Source organism: Acipenser ruthenus, chromosome 2 (assembly GCF_902713425.1).
Source record: "Acipenser ruthenus chromosome 2, fAciRut3.2 maternal haplotype, whole genome shotgun sequence".
NCBI lineage: Eukaryota > Metazoa > Chordata > Actinopteri > Acipenseriformes > Acipenseridae > Acipenser > Acipenser ruthenus.
Genome location: NC_081190.1, coordinates 28,865,122 through 28,882,652, shown reverse-complemented (window position 1 = coordinate 28,882,652; position 17,531 = coordinate 28,865,122). Strand labels below are relative to the sequence as shown.

The 17,531-nt window shown below is 35.6% G+C and overlaps 1 protein-coding gene across 1 annotated transcript in view; it reads right to left on the bottom strand.

The window, feature by feature from the left end:
* The window catches only part of LOC117409520 (phosphoglucomutase-like protein 5), a 43,708-nt gene extending 33,170 nt beyond the window's left edge, over positions 1 to 10,538 (bottom strand). Inside the window, exons 1-5 of the mRNA XM_034915722.2 lie at positions 9,715 to 10,538; positions 5,086 to 5,248; positions 3,369 to 3,515; positions 2,270 to 2,395; positions 293 to 483 (exon numbers count right to left, since the gene is read on the bottom strand). Coding sequence (XP_034771613.1) covers positions 293 to 483; positions 2,270 to 2,395; positions 3,369 to 3,515; positions 5,086 to 5,248; positions 9,715 to 9,972 — 885 coding nt within the window. The 5' untranslated portion in view covers positions 9,973 to 10,538. The remainder of the gene's footprint in view (positions 1 to 292; positions 484 to 2,269; positions 2,396 to 3,368; positions 3,516 to 5,085; positions 5,249 to 9,714) is intronic.
* Between the last annotated feature and the right edge of the window lie 6,993 nt (positions 10,539 to 17,531).

Here is a 17,531-nt window from a genome sequence, read left to right as displayed (position 1 = left end):
GAAAAATGCATATTAAATATAACGGGGTATCTTTAAAGGCATGCGTGGTGCACTCTTTTTTGTTCTAAAGGCAATCTACAGAGTCAATATAAAGCCTAGTTTTTTTTGGACTGTCCAAAGAAAGAACTGCAGTCACCCAGCTTTCTGTACTGTTGATGCACAGGAAATGAAAAACAACTGTATATATGAATAAAGTAACTGCAAATTACATGAAATACAACTGCAGTAATACAACAGAATTTCAGCCAAAAAGATTGTATTTCACATGGCGACGGTGGTAAGTAATGTTTACCCCGTCTCCATCGAAAGCTGCTCCGAAGCCAAACTCCCCTCCCTTCATGGCCTCCACTAGAGAGGCAGCGTAGGTCAGGTTGGGATCAGGGTGCTGCCCTCCAAAGTCCTCCAGGGGGATGCAGTTAACAGCCGAGTTTGCAGGGGCTCCAAGCTCATCACACAGAATTCTTCTCACATAGGGTCCCATTACTGAAACAACATGCTAAAGTATCAACATCAGGTTACCTAAAAACACTTAATTTAACCTTTTAAAATATATATTACAATACAAGATTGTTTTCACTGTGATAGAATCCAAATAAAATGATTGCATTTCTTAAAGTAAACCATTCCCAAAAATGTTTACCATTTTTACAAAGCTTAAAAAACCCAGTATATATATATATATATATATATATATATATATATATATATATATATATATATATATATATATATATATATATATTAATGTAGTTTTTATCAAAAAATATTTTTGGAACACAAAATAAGTGATATTCTCTGGTGTTCTTCATTTTTATATCAGTTTGCTTAAGTTCTAAAAATACAGTATGTTTAAGATGTATTGGATATTCCTGTGCTGTTTCTTATCTTCCCGAATCACTTGAAATAACTTCCAGTACTTGTTTGTAATTATGACCTGATTAAGGAAACTCCAATGTATCCTGAAGCTTGGAGACATTGTTTACATCTTTGGCTGCAGTCCCGGAACTAGCATCTTCATTCTTTCTGACAGGTAGCAATACGGTCAGTGGATGAACCTATTTATTATTTTCACTCAAGAGTTCACTTGAACTAACCTTTACAAATGTTTAATCTATTAAAATATCAACCAACTTCCCTAAAAGTTCCCTATAATTCTAGTAATCTATCTGCATAGTGTGGCAGCAAGACGTAGAATAGCATTTTACTCAAATGTCGTTCCACTGACAATGTGGCAGTTTTTCAGTGACTGGTGACGCTCTTGAATTAAGTTCTAGGTGAGCAGATAAATCTTGATTCCTGCTGTCTTTAGTTTGCAGACGCCGACCCACTCTTGCAGCTACTTTTTAAAACAAGTCATGTTATTTCATGTCGTACTTTGATGGCTGAAATTTTATTTCCGTTTATTTTTATTTTTTCATTATTAAATACACAAACCACTCACACAGGTAACCCTACAGAAGGCGCTCTCTCTAAAACAGCAAAACAAGAGAACAGCAAACCAAAGCATGAAAACTTTTTCAGATAAGGTAAAATTTATGTACAATACTATGAAGGTTAAACTATGATACTGGGTCTTAATCAGTTTTACCAGTTAAAACATAATATCCTAAACATACAGTAAGTTGTTGTATTTATACTAAAACCTAACAAGGTTTACTTCTATGTTAAAGTTTTATTTTCATATTTTGATACAGCTTAAAGCACATGTAACTAGCTAAGCAAGACATTTGCAGTCTCTCGTATCTTGGCGTTTGGGCAGAGAGCCAAAGTTAGCAGGTGTCTAATCAAGATGTGAAAACAGAACACCACAAACAAAGGACTAGTTTGAAACAGTTTCTAACAGATTAGGTTCAGATAGTCTGTAAAATGCTTAAATGTGACACACTATAGAATGCTATAGATTTGGGCGAGTTTCCCCCCCTTACCAGTAGGTGTGCTGAAGGTGTGTGATAGCAGGGTAGATCCATACTGATTGGAAGAGAGTATAGGAAATGGGGGTGGAAATGCTAATATATTCATAGTATTTAATGAAATGTTTTTGCTTGAATCGTCAGTCAATTCTTTGATTTGACTCCACGGACGTCTGTGTTATGATACAAATGTATACATTAGGGCATGCTGTGACCTCTGCGTCTTTGCTTGCTTGTATCTAATGTTTATATGATTGTATTAACATTATTTTCTTTTATACATCTAAAGTATTTTTGATTAAAAAAAATAATTTGTCAAATTTATTTCCCTACAAATGTTAACAGGCTCCCCTGGTTACCTCCATTCATGGCATCTATTCTTATTTTCAGTTGATCCGACCCAGTCAGGAGTCCCTTGATAGCGCTGAAATCAAAAATACTGCGAAGCAAGTTGAGGTAAACATCCACTGAATCCACAATTTCCACTGAAACCAAATAGATTGACATACATTTATTAGTTCCAAATGAAGAGACTTTTTAAGCTATAGAACTATATTGTATAAAACATTAGGTTTTAATAAACATTTTTGGTAAACCATTTTACTCTATGGTTCAATTTACTGGCACTGTTTTCATGAAAAAAGGCAATGTTATAAAACTACAGTATGTTATTTACAGTCATCTAAACTAATAAGGGTTGCTTTTTTCAAGGCAAGTGTTCATCTCTTAATTTCTGGCGTGCTTTGGAACTTCAGAGTTACGAACCCCTTGCGAATGGAGGCTGTTCGTGAGTCTGAAATTACCATAACTCTGAAAATGAGTTTGAAATGGATTTAATAAATGTGTATGCCTGCTATCTACACCCTTAATCTGGCAAATAAGACTAAGATATAGCATAGTAATGCAATACTCATATTGTTTGCGTTTGAAAGGCTTTAAAAATGTACTAAACCAGGAAAAAGGCTAAATGTAACTTAGCAAAAACACAGATTTCAACATCCAGGAAAACATTAGTTAACGTAGTACTTGTTTTTATTTTATTTTAAACAAAATGCATTCGTGCAGCTTGCTCAGTCATACAGTCCCTTTGGCTTGAAAAAAAACTGAGCTTTGTTTGAAACTAAAATGTTCTTGGTAAAATTGCCTGTACTTGCTTTGAAATCTGCCTCACTTTGTCTGGATACATTTGTTGGTACAGTAATTTTGTCTTCTTCATGACCAGCCCCCGCTTATAGGAATGCCTTTCTGGTTGCATTGCACACATGGTTGCGTGACTGCTTACTTCTGGCTAAAAGTGGGATGTTCGGTTGAGCGGTCAGTTTGTAATTCTGAGGTTCTACTGTACTGTGAAAACCACTCTCTAGAATACATCCTTGAGAGATAGGGGACCATGTGTATCAGTTTGCAAAAAAATATCTAACATTACAATGCATTTGAAAATGTTTAAAGGCAGAGTACCTCTGAAGGGTTTAAACTTGTTTTCCAGGTCAAAGTCCTGTCTGCCCAGCCTGGAGAGGTCTATTCGGAGGTCAGGGCAGATGGCAAACTCTTCCAGCGTCCTGCTGATCTGGTGGATCTTATCTGTTACAGTGTCTGGGGCTGGACCTGCCAGGTGGGAAATGTGGGCACAATTATTATTGTTACTGCCCCCGCTTACCTCATGATATAGTGTCAATTGTGGATTGAACAGTGCATTGTAGTGGAAGCATTAAAGTAATTCGTTTAAGGAAATAAATGAATAGGGTGATACTTTGTATGCTTGCTCAAGGATTTCCTTATTGCTTACATGGATCAGTTTTAAACAAGGGATTATTTCCAAAAATGTTTTATTTGGTTTGCAATTATGTGCTGATACTGTCTTTGAAGCTACTGAATCTTGATTCCTAACAATTACAATTCCTCTTGTGCTGCAGACTTTTTTATAGTAGGGTAAATATGCAGTAATTTCTGCACTAAGGGTTCAATATGAACCACTACTGACACATGGCAATTTTAGAACACCGTTCTGCCCTCTGATTGGGTGCAGCTTGTGACTGCATTGAATCACAATACAAGGAGCTTCTAGGTCCATAAGGAATATAACATAGATATGCATACCGACAACGAACCCTATTAGTCACTGTAACAATAGACAGCAGACAGGGTACAAAGATGGTGGTAACAGAAATCAGTCTGTGATCAATGTTACCTCTTTTTTTTAATACATTTTAAAAAACTCAAAACATGTCAACTTAAAGTGCTGGAAAGTTTATCAGAGGGATTTTCCCTCTATATTTAATAGACCCAAAACTTAATTGCTGATCAAAGTAACATCACAAAAAAAAAAAAAAAAAAATGGGTGGGAAATTCCTTACATACCAAAATATTTGAATGGCAGCCCTAAGTAACAGGCTGTAAAAGATTAGGTGACGAATGTCCTGCTCCTAAAGATCAGAGAAGGTCACAACAGGTGTTTCTACAGTCTTGGCTGATGTGTGATTGAAGTGGGGTCTGGAAAAATGTGCCCTCTGAGGGGTTTCTGGAGAATTCAGTCCCTCAGTCAACTGGTGCTAGGACTTACAATAGCTTGATTTTGACTTCAAACACTGAGCTAGATTTAGAATAAAACCAAAAGGACAAAGAACTGACAGTGTTTTAGTTTGGCTTGGGTACTCAGTGTGCTTATATATTTTTATGTGAAAAACATCAGTTCAAACAAAAAAGACCACCAGAAAACTGTGGAGTTGAGAGTTACTAGGACTATATCCTGTATAAGAGCTCTTCAATTCCACAAATCCTACAAACAGGGATAGGACATAACTCAGAAGATGTATCAGTACCCTTACCGTATGATATTCAACGGCAATGTAGTGGACACAGTGGAAACATTTTGATTCACATACCAGTGGTGTCACAATGGTATGAATGACCCCAGAATAGTAACCCATTCCACTACTTTATCAGTACTGGTACACTGCAATATTTCAGGGCCGCTGTGCAATATGTGTTCCAAATCCCTTGCCTTTGCTGTGGTCAGCTAATGGTAATACTTCAATATAATACCCAGGGTATTATACTTCTATCCCAATGGTATTTTTAAAATGTTTCAGTAAGGTCAGGCCTATGCTGTTTACCTGACATTCTGATGACACTTGAATGAATGTAATGCATGTATCCTCTCAACACAGACACCCACCTCCATTTGCCACGTTGAATTTGATCCCAAAATCCCCTCCTGGTCCCCCGGGGTTGTGACTGGCTGTGAGAATGATTCCGCCGATGGCCTTTATCTTTCTAATAATACACGAGACAGCTGGAGTCGACAGAATCCCATTGTGTCCAATAACCAGGCGGCCAATCTGAATGACAACATTGAAAAGAGAACATGTAGAACTCAGTTTCCCTCTGTCTCCCTCACTGTGACTAGATACTGCTGCAGTGCAAATATAGACTGAGCAAAAGATTAGAAAAATGAAGTAAAGCATATGAAATGATTGTGAAAGCATGGTAAATCAAAGCATAGCAATTTACAAATACATTTACTGTAACGGTTGACCATGGTAAAGCACAGTAAGCATGGGGAAAGCATAAGCAACTTCATAATCACAGACAAATAAATTGTAGTAAACCTTTATAAGGATGTCTATGTTAAGCTACTAGAATTATGGGAGTCACAGCAAGGACCCGTGGAGCACACAGGTCAGAATGACTCATGATGATGACATTGGAAAGTCAACGTCTGGGTTATAAAATGGAGACATTTTTACACTGACAACTGTAAGCTGTTTGTGACCGAATATTGGCACATTTCATTTGTACATCTCCAAAGTTAAAGAAAAAAAGAACCTACTTTAATAACCTACTCTAGTGAATGTCATATAACTTTACCTGTTATATATTAGGACTGATGATCAACTGTCAATCAATGACATACCATGTAATCCCTATGCTTTACCCTTATATTTTCAGATAAAATAATTAAGCATTAATGTACAATGCAGCATTCGTTACATGCTAGATAATTGTCCTGAGTGTCCTGAGTGTCCTGAGTGGAAGACCTTAAACAGAGGCCCTGTCTGCTCTGTGAACTGTTTTGTGGAATTCCATGGCAGAAGAACAGGGGTTGAACCCAAGCGTATTGACATCCATGGAAACAATAAGTTACTCCACTGATCGATCCAAAATCAATATCTTAACTTCAAAACCCCAACATAAAGAATACAATATTGATTAAATATATTATTATTATTATTATTATTATTATTATTATTATTATTATTATTATTATTATTATTATTATTATGATTATTATTATTATTATTATTATTATTATTATTATTATTACTTGTTTGAGACATTTTTTTTAATTGTTTAAAACAGCACTCACATACCGACCAGGTGCTGAATGTGTAACTTCTTTTTTTAAACCAAAGCATGCTCATTGATAAAGAATGTTCAGGACTCTCCACTCATTTGCGATCCGATTCTCATTTCATTTACATGACTCATAAAGTTTGGTAAGTTTCTTTCCTTTCTAATATTAGTATGTGCCTTACTTCATCCCCCCTCCACCCTCACTGGGGCCAAATGATTACAAGAGCAACACTCCTTTATTGTTACCTTGACATACTGTAACCATCTACAAAGAGTTATATACTTTACAATGAAACCATTACATTAACTCACAATACAGTATGAATACCATAGGGCCACTATACTGAAGGCCATATTTAAAATGAAAAGGGTGTTTGTGTGTGTGTGTGTGTGTGTGTGTGTGTGTGTGTGTGTGTGTGTGGCAGTCAAATCAGTGAAACATCCTTATAAGGCTCCACAGATATCCTTTAGCAATCCTTACAAAGCATTCCTCAGCTCCCTGGATCGCTATTCTGGTCCAGCTACTTCAGAAACACCATCCAATCTTAATCTGTGAGAAAATGCAGACTAAACTTGATGGCAAAGTGCAGTCGCTACACTGGGAAGTCTCAAACGAGTTTACTTTTCATAGTTTAAGCGATGCACATGCTTTGTCTTAAGGTAATTTGCTAAAGAGAAAGAAGGCTTCCCAATAAACTAACAATCAGGGTAGCTCTGGTGTTCAGTCACAACTGTCAAAGTCAAGGTAACCATTTTTAGATGAAATGCTATTAACAGTCATTTCCTGCACCAGCTGCTACAAGTTGTTGACAGTTCCTAGCGTATAGCAAGTATGAACCCCTTCCATGCTATATGCTATAAATTTGCTTTGACTACTAGAAGAGAATCTTATGTGAGGGACAAACAACAATAAATGGTTAATTGAGGAAAATAATTCACTGTTTTATTCGTGGATTATTCGAGATGGCGAGTCACCTTTTTGAATTGTTTATAAATTGATATTCATTCAAAATGACAGTGCCGAATACCACCGATAATATACTAAATATATTTAATATATCACAAAATAATTACAAAAAAAGTATTGACTGCTATTAGTCACACAAATATATTCGAAACGCTGAATTTTGTAACAGCTGTTATAAAATTTGTTATGAATACTGTGCCATTTTTCACAGTGATTGACTGTCAAGAAATTAAGCAATTAAGCAATTAACTACTGTGGACTCCTGCACAGTTTTCTGATGTTCTCCACAGTTCTTTGTGTTCTCTGTCATGAATTCAGTTTAATTGTAAAATGAATCAATTATACGATCAAAGGATGACATCATGCAAATGCTTTAAACTTGGATGAAGGCTATTAAAGTGGTATGGTTTACAGTATCTCCCAGCTCTCCAAACACATGACAGCAGTCCTAAATGGACAATATATTATAATGTATCATATTTCCTTTATTATCTTATTATCTCTTCAGGGTTATAAAGAAACATGTGGTGTGCACTCTTTATAAGATTTAATGGTCCAGTTTTAGTTTAGTTCATCCTTTTTTTTTGTAATGTAGTTTGTAAAGCAGGAAATGTGGTGGTGAAATGTTACAACATAATAAAATATATTTATTTAACAATTTGAATCTGTTGTATAAATTATTGGGAATAGTTATTGGCACTATATTATATAATACTATAAATATAAACTTGAAGGGGTCTATGACTGGAACAAACCACAACTTAGGTTACCCTGTAATGTAATGCATTCATATTTAACAAATAAATATATACATTCTTGTAGAAATACATCACAATATTAAAATAATAATAATTTTGAAAGGTGATTGATTAACTGTAATTTTAGTCCTCTATAGACATGCCATGCATTATACATCACAGGCAATGACTGTTTTGAAATTCTCTGTTCCCCCTATCCAATGTACAGTACCTCAATCTCTATGTCAACCTACTGTAATTCTATGCCGCTGGGATACTGCTTGTGCCAATTGTGATGGTGGTGTTGTGATGTTGACACCTAACTACATGTAACTGGATTGAGACATTTCAACACATTTCACAAAGGCCCTTAAAATGCCATCACATCAAAAAAAAAACATTAGACCACTTTATATGCACAACTCCAACCGGGAGTTGTGCTATACAAATAGAACCGAGCTCAACAATAAACCCTCGTGGTCTTATATACATGAACATAATTTAGATCTTTCATTTAACATCATGTAATCAAAGAAACAAAATGATAAGTCTACCGGAAGCCATAATAGTAGTACAGTATTTCATGTTAGATTTTAAAATGTCACATTTTTTACATTGTTATCAGTTTTTCGTTAAGTATACCAAGCGGTATGTAATTCTGTATGTTAAAGTAACATTATTCAGCAGGTTTCATTCGAGTTTATTTTAATTTTAATTTCGTTAATTATATAGGGTGATGCATAACTTTTGGCCATAGCTGTAAAGTGCACCTATATCTAACATTCCATAAACCTTACCATTGTGAACTTCTATTTGCTTTATATGCTGCAAATGTGCACTTTTTAAATACACACATGTTATAGTGTATCTATTTTCCTGATATCTGGTTCTACTTTAAAAAACATTTTTTGTTGCTGTCAAGTACTTTTGTATTTCATTGGTGAAATTGTCCACACACCAATACCTTTTTTCCTAGTATCATTAACCAACCAGCTGCTTCCCCTATTGACTGTCATGCAGCCAGCAACATACCTTGACCCCAAGACACTACTGAGGTGAAATGGCACAGGAAGTGACTTCCTGAAAGGAAGGAAAGCAATTGTTTTGTACCTTGTGCAGTACCAGATACCATGCCATAAAATTTGAATAAATATTTACTGTAACATGTCTTTTTTTTTTTTTTAACTGCACATTTTAGGCCTATATACAAGAAACAGCATCACCAGTAAACCCACATCACACTTGACATACCATTCAACCCCTGCATATTTTGAACCATTTTTTCCTAAAGGAAAACTAAATGCTAATGGTATGAAACCTTAAAAAAAAAAACTGAATCCAAAAATGTCTTTGCTTCATAATAACCAGGAGGTCCCTGGTTCAAATCCCACCTCAGCCACTGACTGATCGTGTGACCCTGAGCAAGTCACTTCACCTCCTTGTGCTCCGTCTTTCGGGTGAGAGACGTAATTGTAAGTGACTCTGCAGCTGATGCATAGTTCACACACCCTAGTCTCTGTAAGTCGCCATGGATAAAGGCGGCTGCTAAATAAACACATAACAATAATAATAATAATAATAATAATAATAATAATAATAATAATAGTTACGTAACCTTAAGCTATATTCCAAAAAGAGGTGCAAATCTATTGTACGAGAAGAGGCTTTACAATGGTCATATGTCATTGCATATATACATATATATAATTCAGAAATATTGGGACTAAAAAAACGTATAACTGCTTACCCCATTGGCAGCTGCCATTTGAACAATAACCTCAATTGCTGTCCGGCTGAAGTACCTCCCGTCGCTGCCTACCACCATAGTGCATCCCTGCCTGTCCCGGAGGTCGATGGACGAGAGGACACTTTGGATGAAATTCTGCAGGTAATTCTTCTTACTCTCAAAAACCATTGTCTTCTTCCTCAGGCCACTGGTGCCGGGTTTCTGGTCATCATAGGGAACGGTCTGGACAGTAACAACAGGTATAGGGCAAGCCTCCATGGTCTATCCTCAGAACGAACCCAGACTTAGCGTTTCACTGATGCTCTTCTTCACGGTTGTACAGAGTATACTCTGCTTCGGTTACTTGTTAACTTCAATATAATGTCGCGTGCAAATTTATATCCTTCGGGTTAAAACGAAGTATCCCGAGTTCACGACCTACAGCGTTTGTTGTTAAGCAGACTTGGAACCCCTAAAAGAAAACCGGAATCAACGCAGCTAATGCCAATCACCGTGGTTTCTCAAGCAGTAGTAAATGTAATGTAACTTTCCCTTGATCTCACTTGTTTATACAATAATATTCTGGAGTTAAACACAGACGAAATCTTGTGGCAGAAACTTGTTCTTTTAATTATTATTGTTATTGTTGATCTAAATTATCCCGACAAGTCCTCGTTTTACAACACCACTTCCTCAAATAAGTCTTTGAACAAGGGCAGGAGTCTGCCAAAAATTCAGGGAGGGCCAAAAAAGCTTTGCAATCAGCTGCAACTGAAGTCAAAAATAGCCCAGCGGACAGAGAATTGTGTTCTTCCAGTGTTGTAACTGGATGCTTTTTGTATGCGCCGACACTTGCTTCGGAGAATCAAATGCTGTCAGCATAAACAGTTACTGCGAGCAACCTCTGCCTTCACTGGTTTCAGAATAGCACAGAGAATCTCAGATAACGGGAAGTGTATTGTGCGACTACAAAAAAAAGCCTATTTTGGAATGTGAATCTTCCATTATCTGCTATCCATCCTTCCTACCTAATATGTTTTCCATTATTTATGTGGACTATTTTAGATGGGTGTTTTGGTGTTTATGGATTGGTTATATAAGCATCCCCCCCCAAACTACTGGAATGTATATCGAGTTCATAAGTAAAGTGCAATTAATAGTTGAAACTTGAAAGCAAGTTAAGAGTGGAATGTATCATACATTTAAGCCGCTTCATATCGAGTCAAGGACATCATTTTTTTAGTCATACTTACATTTTAATCATTGTCACTTAATATAAAGTATTACAAGTTCTACAAGCACAGTAGACTTGATTACTTTTATTTATAGAAGACATGTACTATATAAAAGCTTTCTCCCTGGCGCAAGTCATGTGCAGTCATGATGGACAAGACATCAACTATAACACACGTTGCATGAGGACTGATTGGCCTTAGCATCCTTATTCAAGACACACATTATTTATTGACCACAAAAAAAAAAAAAACAGTTTATTTATGGTATTTAATTTAATTTGCAGATATATCATCCCTAGCTTTCTTGAAGTAATTAGAGACTCTAACTATTGAGGAATTTTCAGGCTCCCCCTGATGACAGTGGTATGTTAGGTGTTTCTACATTTTTACAATTTTATTAACATTCAGCAAAAGGTGATAGAAATGTCACATTTCACCGTTACTCCAGGTTTAAATTAAACAAATTACTACATTTACATTCCTGAATTTTCACTGCTTTCATTGTTATATGGTAATCGTTACATAATCACCATATGGAAATAAACCTACAATAAGAAATAAGGATAATAACTAAGGATTGCAGTAACGGTATAACACTAACAAGTCTGCTTTAGCCTGTTTCTTGAAAGAGTTATTAAAGGGTTGTGAAACAGCACCACCGTGTGTCATATAACACTATTGCAACTGGTATCACAATACAGTAGAAAGTTACAGCAGGCTAGTAATTAGTTTTGACTGAAGAGCTAGTGTGTTGTTTATAGATGACTGCAGTAGTGTGCATCTTTCTTAACATGTAACGTGGTATACATTTGGATAAAAACCATGCAATATTATTTATTTATTTTTGCAAGGGCCAAGATGCAATTATAGGTACCGTACTATCCTAACAATAGTTTTACTTTAATGACAAGATATGTTTTACAATAAGAAACTATTATGAAAGCAAATTGTCAGTGTTTTTTTCAATACAAATACAGATTGGTATTATATATTACAGTAGTAACTTGTCGTTTTTTAGAGTATTCTATATTTTAAATATTGACAGTATGCATATTATACAGCCTTAGTTTCTATATATACCAACACAAAAGGGATTTTTAGATTCTATTTTTTTATTGAGTATTATGTTTATGAACCACAAGAGGACGACAGTCACTTAAATGTTAATATAGAACACAAGTTACGAGTTGTGCGTGCGCAACTCGTAATATACGTCATCATTATACGCTACAGCCCAAGGTGTGATAAATGTAGGTAGTAAAACGAAGTTTATTTCATAACAATACATAAACCTAAGGTTCTTGGGGTATTATCGTCACGTGGTAGGGGTGTTGAGGTTCAGTGAAGCACTACGTAAATCACGAGTTGCGCACGGCACGTAGCACTACCCTGTGTGAGCTACGCTGCGAGAGCCTTCGTTCTGTAGCTGTATTCTCTTGAGCAGTTGCAGGTGTCTGCTCTGAGCTCACTGGGCTTTTGGGCAGCAGGGATCGCTGTGGCGCCACGAGGAGAAACAATCGCTACCAGTTTTGCCTCCCTAACCCACAGGAGCGCCAGAGCCAATACGACGTTACCTTCGGAACTATCAGCATGGAACGGCGACGCCTCACAGCCAGGGCGCATTTTGACTTGTTCTGCTCGATCTAATCTACAGATTATTTTGTAAATGCACATTAAACCTGGAAGAACTGCAAACTGTGTACAACTGTGTTCTTTTGTTAAAAAACGTTTTTGTTTTTTTTTGGTTTTTTTTTAAGCAATCATGCTTATATGTTTGTGCAATTTTAAGGACTTTTCCAATCCATATTTTTGAGCAGACCACCTGTTATTATTTTTTGGAGCACTTATGCAATGTTGTCTCCCGGACTAAATTATATTCACAGAGACACCATTACTTTTATGTGTGTGTATTAGGACTCAGAACAAACCTGTACTGCAAAGTGACTTTCTGCTCCTGTTTCCAATTAGTCTGGGAGCCATGTAGGGCAAATCTGGGATGAATGGGTCTGAAAAGTGCCACAAATTTTGAGCTGTCTCACAAAATATGGGTATTGAGAAGTAAAATTGATGAGGTCTGCTCAGGATCTGCTCCAGCGAAAAATCGCGTATATTAATTCTGCCCAATATTAAGATAAAACTCAAAAGCATATGCTGCGTACTGGTTAAAATTCACACAAATTACTTAAATAGGTTTAACAGTCATTGCTGTACCTAGAAAGACCGGCACTGACTATGACTTATCTGTAATTGTGTAAAGAATGCGTAACACTGCAGTTGGCCACCACCATGGGTGTTCACCCTTGCACCACGTTGAGGCCCAGCATTTCCAACTTACACAGGGGGTTGGGGTTTTTTGGTTTTTGTTTTTGTTAACAATAATCTAAATAAACTAACTTCTTAAGTTTCACTGAACATAAGGAAATAACTTGTTTATGTACTTTTAAAACAAAGTAAAAAGTAAAAGCAAAGGAAGTGTCCTTCAAACTGTTTAACTGTTCTGCCTACCATGAACTCTTGATCTTCCTCCAGCTCTGTTATTCGGGCACATTTTCCAGGTTCTGCAGTGCACATGCGCGAAACAACACATCTGCAATTGTGAAGACATTGTCCTTTCTTACACCCACAAAATGAATTTGGTTCCAGTTACAGTGGCTTAGGTGACTTTGTCATTAGTACTGGGGTAAGGATACCATTGGCGACTCGTCTACCAAAGTCCAGTGGCTCTGGATGTGTTGGATCATTCATGTGAGCACTTTTGCTGACATATATTTGGTGAAGAGCACACAATGCATGCAGATGAAAATAATGATCGGTAGGAGGCAATCTTCTAAGGTCTGCTGTGGCAGACATTGTTCCAAAAAGATGGGCTCTCAGTCTGTCTAGAGCAGGGGTCTCCAACACTGGTCCTGGAGAAGCTCCTATCCAGCAGGTTTTATAGGTGTCTTTACATCATCAGTGGCTGAAGATCTGGGACACCTGTTAATCTTGACAAATTAAGCCAATAATTGGTTCAATTAAGTAACTGAGTGTTTGGTTGAAACGAAAACCAGCAGCCACAGTAGCTCTCCAGGACCAGGGTTGGAGACCCCTGGTCTAGAGTGTCAAATGTCTCTCTGCCGTAGAGCCTTACAAATAGTTAATTTGCCTCTGATCTAACACTGTCAAACACTTTTTCACCTGCATGATATGGTATCTCACCTGCAGTGAAATCATTGCAGGAAGCCAAAACAAGTTTTGCAACTTGTGTTTTCCCTTTCCTGAAAGGATAACTGACTGTGTCACAGCCAGTAAAAAGGTAAGCAGTAGGCCTGTCAGAGCAGATTCCAAAATCTTAAATGTAGAACTTAATTGCTTGGAAATCAGATGATTTGGAATATACCTTTCTTTCTTCTGAACCCTGAATTCCTGTAGGTCAGGTATTCTTGATGAAAAATAAATGCAGAGGAGGATTACGTCTGTGTCAGTTGCCTGCACAGCTGCTCTCTCGTAGCCCATTTCTGAATCAGCATGATTAATGTGAGCAATAATATTTCAGTTGTGTATTTAAAATTGAAATCATTATTTTGAAAAACTCAGAATTAGGATTTAATAAATATTTATTTAAAAGTTAGAAATTGTTAAATATTTTTCAGATTTATAAATTATAGCTGAAAGTATGCATTATTCACAAGATTTATAAATTGGGGGAAAAACAGTCATGTTTTTGGTTAAATCTGGGAATAAAGACAGGTAAAAAAAATATTTGTGCTATTTTTTACATTTAACATCCCATATGCCACTGGCCTGCACAGACTTTACTAAACAATTGAATATATAACTTAATCTAGTTTGATTCAGATAAAGAGAAGCCAATAGTATTCTATTTAAGAACCAACACTGAAGTACGTCATCACAAGGGATCCCCCAAAGTCGCTGGCCTGCATTGATATATGATTTATATTTATATAATAAACGAGAGAGGCCAGATAGTCTGTCAATGAATCATCAATACACATGTTTTAAGTGACATTAGGAATTTGTAAATGCACATTAAACCTGGAAGAACTGCAAACTGTGTACAACTGTGTTCTTTTGTTAAAAAACGTTTTTTTGTTTTTTTTAAGCTCATCCTTTTATGTTTGTGCAATTTTAAGACTTTTGCAATCCATATTTTTGAGCAGACCACCTGTTATTATTTTTTAGAGCACTTATGCAATGTTGGCTCCCGGACTTTTATGTGTGTGAAGTCGATTTACAAATGAAATGTATTGTTGTTCTTTTCCACTCACAAATAAAGGTCACGCACTGCGGCACCCCTCCCCCTCCCCCTCCTTAATGGGAAGACATCCTTTGTTGATGGCTGTATACTTTAACCTGCCGATGCAGTTGAAAAGGTGTTAACAACATTGATGTACGTCACAGTTTAATGCCTATCCTGCTGTGCACTCAAAAAATGAAATTAGCATTATCTAGTATTTCTATCTCCTAGTCACCTATTCATCGTACTTCGGGGGATCTTTGATTTTTGGTGCTCCATGTTTACTGTTGATGTTCATATACATTTCCACAGAATAAGAAGACAAGTACATAATAATATTTATGAATGAGTGGAGGCCATTAAGTCGTTCATCAACAACAACGCTTGGTAACCCACTATACCGTGAATTGTTTCCTATCCGTTCTAAGCCTATCTCCATTAACTGTCTTCTGAATTGCGTCATATTTCATAACCAGATAAGGTTAAAATTATACTGATTCACTAATCGATAAAACAATTCTAAAATAATAATAACACTTTTCTTACACTGCACAGCAACAAGTAACTATTTGTTATAATGTAGCAAATGTATATATAGTTCTACTTAGTGATATGCTTTATAATAATTTAAAAACTAGTCCCTCAGAACCATGCCTTAAATGTTGCTTCTTCCTGCAAATACGTGTATTGCCTTATACACTGTATTCTAATATAGATACCAGACCTTTTTCAACTGTAATAACAGTTTGATTCAAGTTTTATTTAGTATTTTTTTCAAACGGATGTAGCCCATGTAAAGCATGTCAGTTAGGTATTCTTAAACATTTTCTAAACCCGATTCTTTTTTTTTTTTTTTGTAAACGTGTCTCCGTAAGTGTGATTGATATTGAAATGTAACTGCTTTTTATTCCTCTCTAAAAATGTACCTTTGCACTGCCTTAGGATTTTTAGTCGTTGATGTTTAAACAAAACCGCCTAAGCAACAGCACGCCTTAATGTGGAAATAAATAACATCTTGGAAAGTGTATCCGTATTCTCTACCTCAAAGAAACGAAATACATACAAAACACGCCAAGGAGTCCTGTTATAATTATCTTAAAACACTCAAATAAAATGTTTAAGAATTAACCATGCATTTTATGGAACATTTATAAACATTGTTGTTTATTTGATTGTTTAGGGCTATTCTTTTTAAGCACACAAAAAACACAAGTGTTACAAAATTAAACATTACAGTGCGCAGTATATAGCTAACTATTAAAATGTGTTCTTAAACGTATGCGTTTATTCTTCAACACTTGATTTACTGTGCATGTCATTCCGTTTTTAAAGACAGTTTCTATTATTAATTATAATATTGCCTAATTATACATTTAATGTAGCTATGATACATGGATAAAAATGGAAATGCATGAAGATAGAGATAAATAATATTGTTTTAAATTAAATATATTTTAAAATGTATAAATATTTTATGTTTTTAAGAAGTAAACAATTAACAACCATTTTAACATCTATTGATATGGGTAACATTTCTAATATGTGTCAGTAATTCAATTGCAATTAGTTTGAAAAGACTTGGGTTTTCCAGTTGAATTTATGTTAAATTCATATGGAATAATCATTTACCTATATTGCATCTAATTCTAATAGCAAAGGCATATTTGAATGTAAAACATTTTACTCCAAATTAATTTGATGCAAATTCAATATGAAACGTATTCGTATTTACATTTAAATTAATGAGTGTATTAATTTTTTTGCTCATGTTGCACCGTGTTCTTCTAATTTTAAGATAAAAAACAACATATGTATTATAGTTACATCTTTAAAATATGGCCAAAAGAATAAGGCCGAGGCAGTTTTTAAGTGCGTTTTATTTAATGAAACTCCATAACCCCAGTTTAGAAAAGTAGGTACAGTATTGACGACAAAGTTATATTCAGGATTCACTAAAATACATTGATATGGCTTTAACCAAAAAGAACACTGAGATTCCAAACTCGTTATACAACAATAACAAGCACTGTTTAAACAATACAGCTGGGTAGCCCAGCAGGATATACAGTAGGTCTAACTGGTATGTCTGTTACTAGAGCAAGGCTGTATTTTTTAATGTAACCTTCCCTATTGAATTTACTAGAACTTATTTTTTGTTTTTAATGAAGAACATTAACTTTTAAAGTAACCTTTATGAGATAAGGTATTTGGTTGTCAAACGAAATTAACCATTAGTTTCTTAAAATGACAATTCAAATTGTAAGTCGTGATCTCACTTAGATAGATAGATAGATAGATAGATAGATAGATAGATAGATAGATAGATAGATAGATAGATAGATAGGAATGACCAATTGTAAACATAC